At 54.9% G+C, this 18,601-nt stretch overlaps 1 protein-coding gene across 1 annotated transcript; it reads left to right on the top strand.

Moving 5' to 3' along the window:
• The first annotated feature begins 5,312 nt into the window (after positions 1-5,312).
• LOC311523080 (calcium-binding protein 2-like) lies at positions 5,313-12,078 on the top strand. The gene is made up of 7 exons (XM_084632798.1): positions 5,313-5,781; positions 6,185-6,515; positions 8,893-8,923; positions 9,519-9,662; positions 10,472-10,581; positions 10,700-10,847; positions 11,705-12,078. The coding sequence occupies exons 2-7, from the start codon at positions 6,270-6,272 to the stop codon at positions 11,731-11,733; spliced, it is 708 nt and encodes a 235-aa protein (XP_084488924.1). The 5' UTR covers positions 5,313-5,781; positions 6,185-6,269; the 3' UTR covers positions 11,734-12,078.
• The last annotated feature ends 6,523 nt before the right edge of the window (positions 12,079-18,601 follow it).

The following is an 18,601-nucleotide window of genomic DNA, read 5'->3' on the forward strand; positions in this document are numbered from 1 at the left end:
GCAGCTCCCACTGGCCTCGGTTCGCCGTTCCAGGCCAATGGGGGCTACGGGAAGCAGCGACAACACATCCCTCGGACCATGCCGCTTCCCGTAGCCCCCATTGGCCTGGAACGGTGAACTGCAGCCAGTGGGAGCTGTGATGGGCCAAACCTGTGGAGGGAAAAGAGATGACTAACAGGGGAGATGATAAAGGTCTATAAAATTATGACTGGTGTGGAGAAAGTAAATAAGAATGTGCTATTTATACTTTCCCATAATATACCAATGAATTTCAGCAATTTCCCCCTCTGAAATTACTAGGCTGCAGGTTTAAAACAAACAAAAGGAAGAATTTCTTCACACAGTGCACAGTCAACCTGTGGAACTCATTGCCAGGGGATGTTGTGAAAGCCAAAACTATAATGGGGTTCAAAAAAGAACTAGAGAAGTTCATGGAGAATAGGTCTATCAATGGCTATAAGCCAGGATGGGCAGAAGTGCAACCCAGTGCTCTGAGTGTCCCTAGCCTCTGACTGCCAAAAGCTGGGACTGGATGACAGCAGATGGCTCACTGGATAATTGCCCTGTTCTGTTCATTCCCTCCAGGGCACCTGGCATTGGCCACTGTTGGCAGACAGGATATTGGTCTAGATGGATCATTGGTCTGTTTGGCCATTTTTTTGTAAAACAGTGATGCCCAAGTACAAATCAAAGAACAGTTACAGTTTGATTATTTTCTGTTTATTTCGGGTGTGGAAATAGAACAAAGGAAGTTTCAAATGAGTGACAGTGAAACAACTGCAAAGTTAGAGCTAGCTGGTCTGGAGAAGGAGGAAGAAGCTCTGACAAGAGATGCTGAGAAGCAGCATGAGGACACCAGAATGGGAATTTGAACAATGAGAAAGCAAGTGTGAATACCCAAAATGGGAAGTGGAGTGAAGAGCCAAAGAAGCACATTGGTGGGCCCTGGTACTGGAAGTGGCTGCCCACCAATAAGCCATGGAGCTGAAAGAGAAGGAAAGGCGTGGACAGATCCCCCAACCCACAGGTATTCTCTCTCCCCAAGGGACACCCAGCTGGGATAAGCTGTGCCCTGCATACAGAGGAGTAGACCCTATTAAGGAATTCCTTACCACTTTCAAAAGACTCTGTGAGGTTCATAAAGTTCCAGAGCAGAAGAACAACACAACGTTGATTACTAAGTTCTCGGGTAAAGCATTGGATGTATTTAATGAAATGCCAATTGACCAGGCTTTGAAATATGATAAATTTAAAAAGAGTGCATTGCAAAGGATGTGAATTACTCCTCAAGCGTTTAGATGAAATGCTGAGGCCTCAGAATGAATGACAAGATGAGTTATAGGGAATGTGTGTATAAATTGCGTGATTTGATGAGAAAACGGGCCAAGGGGACAGGGGCACAGAATTAGGACCAACTGTTTGATCTCTTCACCCAGGAACAGTCCCTGAGCATGTTGTTCTGAAGAGATCAGGCAAGCCATTTGGGATAAGTTGCTGGATTCTACCCAAAAAGCAGCCAATCTCACTGATGATTATGTGCAAGCTAGAGCATCTGGAGAGTGCAAACTGCAAAGGGAGGGGCAGTAGCCCAGTGGAAAGGTGGGAGCCTAGTTTAACTCTGGGAAAAAGAAGCATGGTTGGGAGCCCAGGCACTCACATTGGGAATCTCACTCGCAGACCCGCTGTATGAGGGAATGTGTTACCTATGGGGGTGACTGAACGCATAAGACACACTTGCTCTAAGTGAAAAGAAACTAAGCCCTTTGTCATATTTGTGGGTTCAACCCAGGCCAGCGAGAAGTTGTCACTGCATGCCCTGTAACCCTGCTCTGCTTAAATGCTCGGCTGCCAGCATGCAGTTCCCTGAGTGTCTATGCTGTGCCACCCTGTTCAGCGCTCTGGCTCCGGCAGCCTGTTTACAACACAACAGCCCCACCCTGGTCTCCACCAGTCTCGGTTACTACTTGCAGGGCGACCCCAACACCTCCCAGTCCCGAATTTCCCCCAAACCATCTGCCCTGAAATGTCCAGCCCTCTCCTGGAACACTCCGAGGAGTAAGAAGGTCCAGTGCTCCTTTAGTGAGACAAAAACTCAGCTTAGTTCTTTAACTGGCGTTAGCAATCACTTCAATTCGAACACAGCTCAGGATTTGTTCAAATTACAAGTAAAGCAAGTTAATTAACAAAGAGACAGAGGGTTTCCATGAGTTAAGATACAAGGGATAAAGACAAAGTGGCTACAAGCAAATAAAAGTAAAATACACTTTCCAGTGGCTAAGACTTAACGAGCTACAGCTTTGGTTCATGGTGTATTCTTACCAGTCTTTTTCTGTCCAGCCACGGCTGACTCTCTCTCTCTCTCTCTCTCTCTCTGTCAGGACCTTCCACAGAAGTACAAGGGGCTGGTGTCCCTTGTCTTACTAGATGAAAGATCTTTGCCTAAGCAGGTTTCTCACCTATGTTCAATTCCCAGGGATGTCAACCCCTTTGGTTGAAGGGCCCATCTTTCTCAGCTTGCAAGAGCTCTGGCCCCTTGTGTCTGTCCAGTGGTGGATGCAATGTTGGCTTCTTCTGTCTCCTTAGATCTTCCTAAACTCATTGTTTTCTCCCCAGGCTCAGGATGTCCTCATGCTGTTCTTCTCTTTCTATGGTTTCCCCATCCCCCTGCTGGCTCATATGTAAATTGGGCTTTCATTGCTTTTGGTCATATATTGCTTAATTTTCTTGGTGACAGGTAGCCAGCTGCCTTCCCCACTGTCTGGGAGAAAACATGTTTCTCCTTTTATCAGGTCTCAGATTTTAAAGCATGATATCCGTGAGCATCCATAATTCCCCATAGAGTGTTAATACCAACATCTCACAATGATATTAATCACTAGTGTGTCATTAGCTTTCATAAAAGACCTTTGTTGATACCTTTTCATAATACAGTAATATTGTAAACAATCAGTTGATTCATTTGAGGTCCGGACCCTCTGTCTTTACAGCTAAGATGCTATCTCCCCCACTCGCTAGGTTGATGGCTTTGTTTACCTTTTATGTAAAGGTGCCTTCGTTGACTCTGCCTGAGGATGAGGTTGGTTAGACAAACAAATACCCATTTCTTTGTCCAGGGCAGACTGGGCTTATGCATTGCTTGCTAAACACATTTTAAGAACATAATTCTGGCCTATATTTATAACTCTTTCTACAGACCCAGGCATATATCACCCAAGGATATTAATGACCAGTGAGCTGTTTGTTTTTCCATTGATATCGTACATGCCACCTTTTGGCTCTATAGCGTGACAACTGTGCGTTAGGTGTAGCGAGCGTATCAGGTGTGCCAAGAGTCGCTGACACTGCTTTTGAACCACAACCAGGTCTCTGTGTTACACTATGTCCTGTTCAGCCCAGGTTAGTACAGCTGTCATTAACACAGAGGTGCTTGAGGGATGCCTGATTAATTTTGTGAGGTCTCCACCACTGGAGTTTATGAAAGGTGAATGGTAAAGAACGCCGAGGGTGGAGACAGTGGGGCCCAGAATTCTCTGGTCAGAGAAAAGATGGTCAGGGACTGTGACAAGCTGCAGGGAGGAAAGATAGATCTCCTGGCACTGGGACAATAGAAAACTCCTGTGCCTTTTGCTAAAGTGCATTTGGAATCATGGGTGTCAAGAGGCTATGGACCCATCACTTGTTACCAACCATAAGGGGGGGTGATGGGGAGTGGAAGGGGGTGGAGAGGAGCAAGTGGAGGCTGGGGGCTTGGGAAGATGGGGTGGCACAAGGACAGGGCTTGGGGAGAAGGGATAGTGCCCAGCAGGAGGGGGCGGGGCCACAGTTCGGGTACTCATGGTCCCCCTACTTTGAGGTAGTTTCCACTGCTCTTGTTTGGAGTGAGATGGTTTGGTGGGTACCTTAAAAGCGGGGGTGCCGGATTGTGTTCAAAGAGAATGGCCGGTGGGAAAGGATGGCTGAACGCTGACGAAAGCTGTTAATGCAATAACCTGCTGCAAAAATGCAATGTTCTGATCTCAGAAGGAAATGGTAAAGACCAAAAAACCACCGGGCGGGGTGGGGAGGGCACAGCCAGCGCCAGCTCAGCAGGAGAAAGCAGTGTGCTTTCAGGTGTGGGAGAGGCCGACACCAACTATAACTGCCACGTAGCAGAGGAAAGTAGCTTGAGCTCGGGCCTGGGCAGGGGAGTTAAACCCTATGAACTGAAGACACTGTCCCAGCTAGCAGCTGCCAGCCTGGAGCAGAGAGTGGCCCCCACTCTAGAAAGCATCCGGGGCCACCCCTCACGAACCCCAGGGAGGGGAAGCAGGGAAAGGGTTTCTGAAGGGGCAGGAAGGTTGTACAGGGAAGCTCCTGAGGAACAACAAAAGCCCTCTGAAACCTTACAAGCAGACTTGTGCCTGCCCGGCACTGGTTGGTGGGGGTGGTGGTTAATGGTTTCAGGTGCATGACTGCCCTTCGGTTGGGCATGTGGGAGCACAGAGGACTCATGAGAGGTTAAGGAAGGATTTTTACTGGTCAGGGATGGAGAGTGACGTGAGAGACTATTGCAGACTTTGGGACAGACGCCAGAGGTGAGAGACCTGCAGGACCCCAGTGAGTTCCTCTGCACCCCTTGCTGCTGACACAAGATACATTTGAGCATTGGCCACTGTGGGCCCTACGCCTACCCAAAGTGGTAAGAATATCTTGGTTGTAGTGGATTTGCCATTGAGTATCCAGAGACAGTGGCTCTAACATAGGGGGCCCTCCCTAGCAGGAGGTGCTCTGACACCAGGGAGGGGGAGGAGCCTGCACTGCCAGCCCCGCCCGCCCCAGCAGCGGATCCCCAGTTTCTCCAGGCAGGGCTGGGTAGTGGCCCAGGGGTGTGTGGGGTTGGGTTGAGCTTCTAGGCCAGGCTGTGAAAACTGGGAAGAATGAGGGAGGAGAGGGGGCAGCAGAAGTGGTGGGGATGGGCACAACAGGGGGAGTGCAGGGGGAAGGCAGTGCTGAGGGGAAGGTGAACTGTGTGGAGGGGAGCCATGGAGGAGGGCAGTGGGCAGGAGACAGAGAGCTGGGCAGAGAGCAGAGTGGGAAGAGGACAGGGAGCTGTGGGTGGTGCAATGGTGAGGGAGAGGAAGCAGGGGGAAGGGCGAGCCATGGGGGGAGGCCCGGAGGGGGAGTTTTGGGGGGTGGAAGGGAGGGGGAGCTGGGGGTAGGAGGGCAGTAGTGAGGGGAGGGGGAGTGTGAGGGTGTTGGGAACACTGGGGCATAGCCACTAGGTAACTTGAGGGGATGGAAGACCACGAGTGTCGATGAAGCCCCCTCGCACTAGGCCCCGGTGTCCTTGGCCCCCCCCTCCCGCCTGGAGGCACTCGCAGCAGCTCTGCCTACTAGGCCCAAGTGTCCTTGGCCCCCCCAGCCCCCGCCTGGAGGCACACACAGCAGTTATGCTGAGAGTCTGCAACAGTATGTTACAGAGTCAGACTGCCTGAAACTAAGCAAGGCCAAACAGGGCAGATATGGAAGAACAATGCTGAATAAAGCAGCTTTATGTATAGTTTAACAAATGATACAGAGAATCAGGGAACTAGCTGGGAACTGGATTGGCTGGCTATATGGATACTTGGAGCAGCTTGCTATTGGATAAGTATGCTGGGAAAAAGGATGTATAAAAGCCTGTGTAACTTCCTGCTCTGTTGTGCAGGATTTGAGATTTTATTCTCCCTGTACCTTTTTGCAGCTGCAAATAAACTTTTCTGCTTCTCCACCCCGTTGTGATTATTGGGTGTAGCACACCCGGTAACGAACCACTCCAGCTGTTGTTCAGCCTCTCGGCACTGGGTGCCGGCAACAAGGGGGCAGTGGGGAGGGAGAGCTGGAGAGTTGTGGGGGCAATGGGGGGGATGAGGAGGGGAGAGGATCGGGGGGCAGTAGTGAGAGGAAGGGGAGCCATGGGAGGCAGTGGGGGGGGTGAGGAGAGGAGGGGGAGCCATGGGGGGCAGTGGAGAGGGACAGGGAGCTGGGGGGGGTGCCAGGGGGCACTGGTGGGGGGCAGCAATTCATACAGGTGGGGCTGGTGCTGGAGCGGCTGAGCTGCCAGTGTCCTGCCTGTAATCCCAGCTAATTGGCTTTGCCCCTCAGCCCTGGTGTTCCTGGGGGCGGGGGTGGGAAAATAAGAGGATTTCTCTGACTCCTTCTTAAGGCCCCGCTGTCCCGTCTGCTTGCTCTGTGCCTGACCTGGAGCTGCCTGTCCCAGAGTTGGCTGCCGCGCCCCGGTGCCCGGCCCCATGCCCCACAAGCGGCTAGATGAGGTCGAGTCGGAGACATGCAGAGAGGGGCAGGACCTGAATAAGGGGGGCCAGGCGCCCCCTAAGGAGGAGGAGGAGCCCAAAGCCAGCAAGAGCCCCGGCTCCGAGTCGCGTCGCAGCTCACACTCCAGCCACGGGCGCAAGCATGGCAAGAAGCATCACGCCGATGCCCATGCCGACGCCACCAAGGCCTACTCGCCCTTCCTCAACACTGTCTTCAGCAGGGTGCGCTTGCCTGGGGCGGAGATGGGGGGGGCAGAGCAGGATGGGGCACCAAGGAGGCAGGGCATGAGGGTGCTGGATGTGGGGCAGGGCATAGGGGTTCCGGGAGTGGGGCAGAACATGGGGCTCCAGGGTGGGGCATGGATGTGCTGGGTGTGGGATGGAGCATTGAGGTGAGGCATTGGGCTTCGCGGGGGGCATGGGTGTAGGGTAGGGCATGGGGCATTGAGGCGGGGCATGGCGTTCAGGGGTGGGCATGGGGGCGCTGGGTGTAGGGTCGGGCATGGGGCTCCAGGGTGGAGCATGCGAGTGCTGGGTGTGGGGCATGGGACACTGGGTTGGGGGCAGGGATGGGTACATGGGAGTGGGAGCAGTGATGGGGCACAGCATGGGGATTTGAGGAGGTCAGGATGTGGGGGCAGAGTGGGATGAGGACATGGGGGTGGGATGGGGCAGGGCATGGAGGCACAGGGGGTAGGAGCAGAAATACAGGTGCGGTGGTGGGGTATGGGTGTGTGGGGGCAGGAGGAGTGGATGGATTGTTGTGGGGGGCTGGGCTCGAGGGAAGAGGGTGGATCATGGGTACGAAGAGGGGGAAATGTGGGCAAAAAGGTGCCCGGCAAGTGTGGGCATGGAGAGGACAGGCTGTGGTGTGAGAAGGGCTGGGCATGTGGGGTGGGGAGTGCTGTGTGGGGGTGGGCTGGGAGAGGAGAGGCAGCTGCAGTAGGGAGGCAGTGGGGGCATGGCCAGTTGGACGGTGTTGGTTGGGGAGCTCTTTGGGGTGAGATGAGGCATGGCTAGCTGGATTGTTTGGGTGGGGAGGGCGGACCATGGCTGGGTGGGCACGATCATGGTGGGGGCATGCTGGGGTGGGATGGGGGCAGCAGGGCAGGGTGGCTGTGCAGCACGTACAGCTTTCTGATGCCCAGAACGGTGCTGGGGGGCAGGCACCCTGCCCCCAGGCTCCTCCAGAGCGGGGAGGCGCTGGGCAGGCTCAGAGGGCCCAAGGGGTGGGGGAGAATGGGGCACTGCAGGCACCGGTGGGCCAGGGGTCCCCACTCCCAGATGGGAAATGGGGCAGCCCCACTGGTGCCCATCATTCCCTGGGGCCAAGAGCCTGGAGGGATGGAGCCCAGTCCTCCAGGTCCTTCTCTGCCCCCCAGGCAGCTCAGTGGGCTGCAGCATGGCATGGCGCCCTTGGGGCTTAACAATGGCCCTGCTGCCTGCACCCTGTCACCCCGATTAGCTGGTATAAATAACCCCTTCTCAGCTCCCTGCTGGGAGCCCGCCAATCCCATTATCCCTGGGCGTGGGGCAGCCAGTGCCGGGGCCAGTCAGAGATGGGGGAGTAGGGGCTCTCAGGCGATGGAGTGGGGAGCAGGGCCCTGCTGGGGGGAGTGGGGCAGGGGTTGAACGGGTTGAACCATTGGAGGGCTGGAGTGTGGGTGGGGTGGGGGGCACTGGGAGCTGGCCGTTGAACCAGGCTGGGGCTGGAGATCACAGCTTTGCCCACAATCTCCTTAATCCCAGTTTCAGCAGGTTAATTTTGGCTGGGATTTCTCACCCGCTTCTGTGGCTTCTAAATGAAGTTGCCACCCTGACAGCACCTCCCGCGCCTCCCCTCCCCCACTGGACCCTTCACATCACCCCTCTCTGCAATGAGGTGTGTGCTCAAAGAGATGAGACCCCTCCTCACATTTCTCCAATAAAATATCACTGCTGGGCCCAAAATCCTCTAAGGGATGCTGGCTCTGATCTGGCCCTGGAGTGGGGAGGACTGCCTGGCTCAGGGGGCAGTGAATGGAACACAAGGCCTTTCCCCTCTAGGGGACGCCAGCTCTGATCTGGGCCTGGGGCGGGGGCACTGGCTGGTTCAGGCGCTAGGGGGCCAGTTGGCTGAGGCAGGCTGGCGTGGGGTGCTGGCTGTGCTGTGGGGCTGGGGGCGTGTGGCTCTGCTGCGCTGACCCTGCTGTTCAAGGCTAGTGGGGAAGGTGATGGGGATCGAGTTACAAAGGGCAGCGGTTGGGGGCATTAGCACTGAGCTCCCAGCATCCCTGGGAGCCACGGAAACACCCTGGGCATGGAGCCCCTGTCGTCCACCCCTGCTTGCTTTTTGGGGCTGCTCTACCCTCTGCCCTCCCCCACTTGCCTTGTTCAATCCCTGCTTGCTCTGGGATGGGGGCAGTTTTTCCCAGTTAGCCCTTTCCTGCTGTCTCCTGCCCTGGCTCCTGACCCTGCTTGCCATGCTGGCATGGCTCCTAGGGGTGGGTTTTGTGGGGAGGGTTTCCCTGACAACAGCTCTGTACTGGGGCTGCCTATCTAAGGGGGGTCCTCCCCACGTTCCTGGGGTCTAACTGCCTGCTCTTCTTTCTGCCCCCAGGAGAGAGATCTTTCCCCAGTAGAACTGGATGGTGAGTTGGCAGGAGTGGGGGCCTGCCCCTGGAAGGGGGGCACTGGGGCCCAGGCATGTCTGTTTGACCTCTTAGAGGTGGGGCAATAGATTGTGCCTGTCTCTCAGACATGCCCAGTCCCCTCTGGGTCAATGGCCAGGGACACAAGGAAGGGCACAGTGCCTGCCAATCTGAGGGGGTGGGTCTGGATTTATTTGTAGACTCTCCCAGTTGTGACCCTGTCCTGGGCTAGAATGTCTCTGGGCAAACCTAGGCATGCCCAGCCTGCAGCAGAGGATTCTGGGTAGCATATCCCACCTGGCATTGCCCACTTTACAATTAGAATGACCACTAGGGGGCATCCCAGCTGGAACCACTGCTACTGGTGGAACCCCTCACCGTGCACCCCTGGGGGTCCTGGCAGCAGGGTCTTGGGCGCTGGGTGGCATCAGTGCAGCGGCCAAAGAAGGGGTCACCCCCATGCATCGATGGCCAGTTCGGGTTGGTTCTGACCCAGTTCTCACCCCACTGTGGCTGGTTTCCCTGGAGCCCCCAGGGGGACGCCTGGGATAGGCACCCCAGCGCTGAGGGTGGCTCTGGCTCTTCCTCTTGGCAGAGCTGCTGGACGCCTTCAAGGAGTTTGACACGGACCAAGATGGCTTTGTGAGCTACAAGGACCTGGGCGCCTGCATGCGCACCATGGGCTACATGCCCACTGAGATGGAGCTCATTGAGATCTCCCAGCACATCAAGATGAGGAGTGAGTGTGGGGAATGGCTGTACCCTCAGGGGTCCCTCCCCGCACTGCATCTCACCCACCCATGAGACCCCTTCTCACTGCTCCTTCTGTGGGACCTGCCCCTGCCCCAGAGAGACCCCCGTCCCCTCAGACTGTTCCCCACCGTGGGACCTGCCCCTGCCCCAGAGAGACCCCCGTCCACTCACACTGCTCCCACCTTGGGACCCAGCACTGGCCCCTGAGAGAGACCCCCATCCCCTCAGACTGCTCCTCCCTGTGGGACCTTCCCCTGCCCCAGAGAGACCCCCCTCCTCACACTGCTCCCCCCTGTGGGATCTTCCCCTGCCCCAGAGAGACCCCCATCTCCTCACACTCCTCTGCCCCATGGGACCCTACCCCTGCCCCAGAGAGACCCCTGTCCCCTCACACTGCTCCCCCTGTGGGACCTGCCTCTACTCCAGAGAGATCCACCTCCCCTTTCACTGCTCCCGCCGTGGGACCTGCCCCTGCCTCTGCCCCAGATAGACACCCCTCCCCTCACACTGGTCCCCCCGTGGGACCCTGCCCCTGCCCCAGAGAGACCCCCCTCCTCACACTGCTCCCCTTGTGGGACCCTACCCCAGCCCCAGAGAGACTCCCATTCCCTCGCACTGCTCCCCTGCCATAGGACCTGCCCCTGCCCCAGAGAGACGCCCCCTCCCCTCACACTGCTTCCCCCTGTGAGACCTGCCCCTGTCCCAGAGAGACCCCACTCCCCTGATGTGACTTCCCTCCGTGGGACCCCTCCCCATTGCGGGGGCTGGGCACTGATTTCCTTGTCTCTCCCGCAGTGGGTGGGCGCGTGGACTTTGAGGACTTTGTGGAGATGATGGGGCCGAAACTGCGGGAGGAGACGGCCCACATGGTGGGGGTGCGTGAGCTCAAGATCGCCTTCCGTGAGGTATGGGGGTGTAGGGGAACATGGGCACAGGGGGGAGGGGGAGCAGGTGGGGATGTGGCTGCACCCATCCAGTCGGGCGGTCCCACGCTCACCCCATTCTCTGTCCCCCTGCCCCCAGTTGGACAGGAACGGGGACGGGGAGATCAGCAGCATGGAGCTGAAGGACGCCCTCCTGGCCCTGCTGGGGGAGCAGGTCCCGCTGCCGGAGGTGGAGGAGATCCTGCGCGACGTTGACCTCAATGGGGATGGCCACGTGGACTTTGACGGTGAGACACCCTCTGCAGCACCCACCCCACCAACCCCCTGGGGAACCCATTGACCCCAGGGACTCCCCTCACCCCACTGACTGCACTGGCCTTTGGGAACCTGCCTCCCACCCACTGGTGCTAGAGACCCCCCACCTCCCTTCATACTGAGCCCTAGGGATACCTCCTCTGCCCCCCCCCCCACAGCAAGGACTCATCCCTGCAGAGATCTCCCCCTTCTCTCCCTGCCAGTGTCTTCCTGTGACACCCTCCCACCCCCGCAGTCCTCTCTGTGCTCTCCCCCTTGTGTTTAGTTGTGTGCTGGGCCCTTAACCCAGAACTATAGGGTCTAGGTCCCTGGGCTAAAGAGCCACCCCCCACCCCCTCCAGAACAGGGTGAGGCTCAGACTCACTTTCTAGAGCCCCAGGAGGGCTGTTTTTTCACAGGGTGCCTGGGGGCAGAGCTGCCTCCTTTGGGATTGGATGGAGGAGGGGAGGGAGCCAAAGCTAGGACTGGGGAGGGGCAAATGAGAGGAGTGGCAGTGATGGCTGCGGGGTGGAGGGGACAATCTCCCCCCAGCATCCTGTCTCCCGGGGGGCATGATTCCTCCCTTTGGCTGCTCCAAGCCCTCACCCTGCCCTTCACAGCCCCCCTGCAGCCCTGTGCCCCCTCCTGTAGAAGCTCTACATGCACTGTTTGGGGTGGGCAGCAGCATCCTGAAGCCTGGTAGGGGGAGCTGTGGCACAGGTTACGGTCTAGGGGGTGGGATGCAGTGTGGGGTAGCACAGGACAGTGCAGTCCGGCTGTGCTGTGCAGGATGTGCATTGGGAGGTGCTGGTGTTTGCTCACTCCAGGTCCCACGTTGTGTCTCTCTCAGAGTTTGTGATGATGTTGTCCTCCCGCTAACAAGGCCCTCACCCCCCATCGCCATCGCCATTCCAGCCTCCAGGGGACCCGAGCAGCTCCAAGTGGATCCCCACTTCTTGACAACTGGTGACCCCCCTTCTTCGCCAGCAGGAAGTTCCCTCACGCCTCCCTTATGGGCCTAAGAAGACCCCTCCCACCGGGTCTGCCTGCCCCTCTGCTGGCCCCTCTCCCTCACAGTGCGCTGCCAGGGAGCAGGGGCCTGAATGCCCAGTTGGCAACCCCATTGGGGGGCTGCTAAGTCTCTGACGAGGGCAGGCCCTGCACCCCAGCTGGGAGCCCAATAGGCGGGCTGTGGAATTTATTAAAAAACTACACGTAAGAATAAAAAACCTTCCCTTGTATTTCAATGAGCTGGATGGCAGTCTGTACGTTTGCTCTCCGGGACGAGGCCCCTTTCAAATACTATGCACGCGTCACATTCCATTTCCCAAAGTGAGGCTAAGAGGGAGAAAAAGTAAACACAGACAGACGTGCCCTGATGAATGCAATGTGGTGCAATGAGCCTTTGATGGTGATGCACATAAAAAAAGACATACAATTCAAGCCTAAATTTTATATTTACTTTTGACTTAGGGTAAAAGCTGAAACGAGCCAGACCTGGAACGGCATTATAATTAATTATATCACATTTAAAAACAGTGGAGAAAGTGACATGTACTTGGGAAGACTATTTTGGGAATGACCAGAAATGATTAATTATTAATTGCTTGTCATCCCAAAATATTATTCTCAAGGGTGTGTTGTTGTCTCCACTGAGCATGCTTATGTCCAGAGTTCTTATATTTAGCTTTAATGTTAGTTTCCACTGTCTGAAAATGTTAATTCTGGCACAAATGACAGATCGCAATCTAATGCTAGCCACCATGTTTGTTTGGATTTTAACCCTACTGGCCTCGTTATGGGTTGGTTCCTGAATATTCAAGATTCAAAATTAAGAGTGACCTATGATAGACGCAACGTTACACTACAGTCATATGAACTTGACGTTACAGGAGTCATATGATGGTATCAAGGTATGCCATGGCAGAGAAAAACATTGGGAACCACTGCTTTGGAGGACTCTGCTCAGTGGACCAGGCCCCCAAGGGGGTCCCACTCTTCCTCCAGGGCTGGCCACACCCTCACTTGCCTCTGGGCTCCAGCCCTCCTGCCTCATGTGGGGAGCTCTGCCCAGCAAGGCCAACTGAGCCAGAAGTCCGCTTAGGGATGTGTAACTCTCCAGGGCCTGATGCACTCCAGCGGGTATTTGCAGTGACACGGGGCAGCTTTTCCAACCAGGGCAGGGTTGGTTAGTCCCCTGGCATACAGCTTTCCAAGTCCTGAGGGTAGCCCAAAGAAAGGAAGGTTAAAGCACAATCCTTCTGGCCAAGCCCGAGCAAACCACCTGCCTTGCTGTAGCAAATTCCATCTCAGGCACTGTGTCTCTCTGGCGTCCTTAGTCGGGGCCAGGTTCTTCCAGAAGCCCACTCTTGGTCCTCCACTGGTCACCTCCCAATCCTTTGGCTCCAGGCAAGGACATGCAGAATTCACAGCCCTGCCTGCTGTCCAGTGTCCAGTCCTTAGGGCTTCCCATTGTCTCTCAGGACCCTCTCTTGAGCTGGGTCAGTTTCAACCAGTTTTCTGATGAACCTATTCATTGCGGCCCAGACAGCAAGGTCTCTCACATACACACTCCCCTCCTGTCCCACACAGCCCCCCCAAGAACTGATTTAACTCTCCACTCCCAAACTGGCTAGCAACACAGTACAGAGGGAAACTGAGGCACACAAGATTCATAAAAATATTACAGAAGATTTCCACTTCAGCACAGCTCTCCTCCCTTGGGGGCCGAACTGAGCAAGACGGCTTTACCCTTTGACCTGGGAGGCTTGAGCCCACCATGGTTATTAGGAGACGCCCTAGCATAATGCCCATTTCCATGGTAGCAGTTCTACCTGGCACTTGCGAGATGCGTACAGCACAGTTTCTAACCAAGCGTACAGGTTTCACAGCACAGGGCAGAGCTGTTTCACACCCTCCCTTTGGTCTGTTCTGTTCGATGACATGAGCAGGGTGCACATGGGAAATTTCCATGCAGTCCCCAGCCCTTTGGCCACCCCAGACCCTTTGGGTTTGAAACTGAGTCCTGCCACTACCTCCTCCCTGTCTTTTTCCAGGGAAAGATGAGGGCACGGAACCCACATTCCTCCATGGGTCAGCCATCCTGGCTGCAGACCGGGGTGTCCTGACCCCTAGGTTGGCTAGGAAGTGACCCCGTGAGCGTCTGGTGGGGTCAACCTGTTGCCCTCACCCTCAGGACAGAGTCCTGTCTTATGGTCCCCGGCCCTGATGGGCTGTGATTCAGACTGTCTTGGGTAGGCGCACCCATCAGGTCCATGGCCATGCCCTGACAAGTTGTGTCCAAGTCCAGTAGTTGTGTCCAAGTCCAGTAGCTTAGCTAGGGCCTCAGCCACCACTGGACCTAGCTTGGCCTCTACTTCCCCAGGCTGGCTCCCTTGGTCACAGCAGCAGGCCTCAGGGAAGTTGTGCCTGAGCCCATGTGACTCACATCTGCTGTGTGGAGATGGCTGGGTCCATTCCTCTGCCCCACTTGGATACAGCTGTCTGCTTATGGGTCTCCCGACCTTAACCTTTCCTCCTTCTCCCTATATGCACTGTCACTAACACCTCCGGTCTGCTTGGTTCAGACTCTGGGCTAGGCCAGGAGGAGGGGCTGAATTTTATCTTAAAGTGACACATTCATTCCCCAAAAGGAAGTCAAAGCTGATGTCCTGGATGTCTGCCAAGGGATCTCAGCCATAGGTAGGGCCAATGGCTTCCCATTTGGAATCTTCCTTCAGGTTGTCCTGCCTTTCAGGATTTGATGGGGTTTCACCAGCAAGGATTCTCTCTGTCCCACAGTCCCTCCAGCCCATGAATGTCTTCCCATTAACCTTCTGCTCCCACTACAGCCTTAGACTTTCTGTCCGCTAACCATGTTTTAAGCTTGTAGGGACATATCTTACAAAGTTGTTCCCCAGATCCTCCAGTGTAGTGACACCTGCATCTTTGCCCCATCATCATTCTTCCATCAGGGTGGTGGCTTCCATATGTGTCACAACCTTGATCTTTTGCATACACTCCAAACCTTTTCCTGTAAGCCTCAGGTGTCATTTCAGATTTAAGCAGTGGAGTCTTTTCAAATTGTTCATGGCCCCCACTATCAATTCTATCCGTTTGGCTGTATACCTGTATTGCTTTGGAACCGAGTGAGACAGACTGTACCCCTGAGTCCACACCCTATTGTACAAGGCATGCCGTGAGAGGTATCCGTGAAAAAACTCATAATTTGCTGATCAATAATATCATGGCAAAATATACATAGCCACGTTCTATGGGAAGTTCTAAACATAAGCGGAGATCATGACTAGAAGTAGGTTTTCCAGAGACTTCTGGGGAGTGGCCAAACCAGTTCCTCAGAGAGGAAGGACAAATTGATGCCTCAGCCTGGTGTCAACAAGCAGGGCCATTACCTGCTAAGTGGCCATTCTTTGGCAGGAAAGGGGGCAGGGGCAAAAAAACCCCAAACCAAAAACCCTACATCTTAGCAAAGAACCAGCCTGGGGTTCCACTCCACACAGGCTGCCTGTCGCCTGTTCCCAGCTGGAAATGCATCTCAAAGTGGGGACAGGACTATAAAAAAAGGGGGCAGACACCCCAAGGGACTCCTCCTTCCTTTCACTCTGTCCATCGATTTGCTGCACCAGAAGGAACAAAGGAAGCAGCCGTTACACAGAAGCCCAGACACGCAATCAAGGAGTCAGTGAGGCTACAGGGCCTACCCTGGAGGAAGAGTGAGACCCCTTGAGGGTCTAACACACTGAAGGGGTTCCTCCAAGAAACTGTTTAAAAGGTGCAATGTAGCACCAATCCTGTGGCAGTTGGTGTTAGAAGTGGGATACTGAATGCATCAGTAGTGTTTTGCAATACTGACTTGCTGAAGTAAAAAGCAAGGTTAGTCAAAGGAAGAAGCAAGAAAATGGCATATAACTATCTCCCTAAGAAGGACATCATAAACCTGTGCGGGGAGAGAGGGTTTGGCCTAGGAAGTTTGGCCCGTAAAACTGTTGAGAGCATGCGGTGAGAGAAATTTTGCTGTGAATTTAACGTCGTTCGTTCAGGGAGGCTTTATTTGTGTTTTATCTTTACTTTTCTTGTAACCCTTTCTGACTTTTATGCTTCATTATGTATTCACTTCAAAGCTCTCTCCCTCTGTAGCTAATAAACTTGCTTTATCTAATCCAGTGTGTCTAAACAGAAGTGTTTGGGAACCTCCATTTAGGACAGCAGGTGGGTGCATATCATTTCTATGAATAAAATGATGGACTTTAAGTGAACATGTGTTGGCCAGGAAAGGGCTGGGCAGCACAGGATGTACGTTTCTGGGGAAAATCTAGGACTGGGGGTATGCTAGTGTCACCCTGAAATATAGTCAAGGCTGGTGAAAGCCAGAGCATCATCCATGTGTGGCTGGCTGGCTGCAGCCCACACACAGACACAGCTGGGAGTGACTTGTTGTTCGTGAGTTGTCCAGACTGGAGTCTACAGTAGCAAAGTCATGTAAAGGGCACCCCAGGTTAGAGGGCAGGGGTGACAAAGCTACTCACATGTCTGCATTGTACCCTGGTACTGAGTTAGTAGGTAAGACATTGGAGCTGGTAAGCAGGGTCATCCTGGTTCAAATCACAAGGCTTCTCAAAGGCAGTGATTTCGGCATCTATATCATCCCCTTAAACTGGGGCAACTGTATGGTATCTAGGCTTCCTGAGGATTGGCAGCCCGAGGTCTTTCCCCACTTCCATTTCTCCATCTCCAGTTCATGCTTCTGTGTTCTTTTTCATGTTTTTGCTGCTTCTCCTGGTCAGCTCCCTCCCTTGCACAGTACTCCAGTCTCTGCCACTCTACTTGAAGATCCTTAGCTCCCAGCTCCAATTCTCACCACTTCAAGTCTATTAATGGGGAACCAGGTCATGAAGGTTCCCTGCTGAAAGGAGAATCAGGTCTTGAGGCCGTCCTGCTGCTGCTGTGGCCTTTCTTGATCTTGGACCGCCTTAGAACTTCAACTGGCTCTGGAATCTGGTTCTTGGTCCAATCATCCTTCTCCAGCCATGCACTCAGTTGCTTCTTGTTGAGCTTTCCAATGCTTAACCCTCTCTCCCAGCACAGGTTTATGATGTCCTTCTTAGGGAGATAGTTATATGCCATTTTCTTGCTTTTTCCTTTGACTAACCTTGTTTTTTACTTCAGCAAGTCAGTATTGCAAAATACTACTGATACATTCAGTATCCCACTGCTCACACCAACTGCCACAGGATTGCTGCTACATTGCGCCTTTTAAACAGTTTCTTGGAGGAACCCCTTCAGTTTGTTAGACCCTCAAGGGGTCTCACTCTTCCTCCAGGGTAGGCCCTGTAGCCTCACTGACTCCGTGATTGCGTGTCTGGGCTTCAGCCCTCCTGCTTTATGCCACAAGCACTGACCAGTGAGTCCAACTGAGCTAGACTCCTGGTAGAGACTTGTCCACTCTTCAGGGACTGATTCACCTGAAGGAGTGGGGCTGGATGGGACCTGGCCAGAGGGCTGAGGCGTGGGAAGGTGCCACTCCCCAGCCTAACAGTGACTATAGCCAGGGGGTGCTGGAGCTGAAGAGGCTGCTCCAGCCACTCTCGCTGGCTGGTGGGGTACCTGGGATCCCTGGTGGGGTGGAGATTGGAGGAACCTGATATTGGAGAAAATGGGAATGGATGGGTGCACACAGACCCTGGCATGGGGAGGTGGGGAGGAGATGGGTGGCCCTGATATAGGGGAAGGGGCCAGTGGGGGGCACAGGGAGTCCCTAGCATGAGAGAATGGGGGCACACAGGGACTGGGGGAATGCAGAGAGTCCCTGCAATAGAGGGGGATGGCAGGTGGCAGCAGGGAGCTGTGGGGGGATGGAGGGATGCATGGAGCCCATAGGGTGCAGTGCACCCAGTTGACACAAGCTACCACCTGTGCACCCCTTAGCGTATTGACCCTCGCAGCTCCCCATGAGGCAGAGCAGTGCTGTGATCCCCATTGTACAGATGGGGCAATTGAGACCCAGAGGCTACATGATTTGCCCAAGGTTACCCAGGGAGCACATGGGAAAGCTGGAACTTGAATCCAGGCCCCTCAAAGCCAGTGTCGTAACTACTGGGCCAGCCTTCCATCTCAACTGCCCCCCATTGCTCCAGCACTTCCCCCTGGGATCTAACTCTTTTTGGGGACCATGGGGATCTCAGTGCTGGAGACAGACCAGGCTCAAGGCCTGGGGCAAGACCCCTAGCTCCCAGCCCCCTAGAGAGAATCAGCTCTTGGGTCCCTCAAAGCTGCTCCTCATGGGTTACGTCCCATGGACCAGTCCTGAGGCCCATGGTTGCCATGCTGCCCTCCCGCTGGCTGTTGCACTACAGAGTGTCACCTGGCTGTGGCCCCCTAGTGTCCCTTTCCAGGTTTCCCTGCCTGTCAGCGGGGCTGGAGCAGAGCCTTCTGCCCAGGCTGCTGAGCTAAAGGAGAATCCCACCAGCGTGTAGAAGAGCAGTTGTGAACCCAGCCAGCAGAGGGCAGGGTGAGACAGGTGCTCATCCAGAGAGGTTAGGAGTCTGTTCCAGATCTCGAGCTCCAGCTGTAGTGGCTCTGTGCCTTTAGCTCCGGCGGACCCCACTTCAGTGCCCAGTGTGTCGGCTGTCACACACCCCGCTGGGTCCCAGCCCCAGGGAAGATCTCCATGCTTGTAGTCTCATTCCTTTCCCTGCCCGTGGCAAAGCCGCTGGAGGGGCCTGGGTCT

The sequence above is a fragment of the Lepidochelys olivacea genome (assembly GCF_965140295.1).
Source record: "Lepidochelys olivacea isolate rLepOli2 genome assembly, chromosome: 6".
In the NCBI taxonomy this organism is placed as follows: Eukaryota; Metazoa; Chordata; order Testudines; family Cheloniidae; genus Lepidochelys; species Lepidochelys olivacea.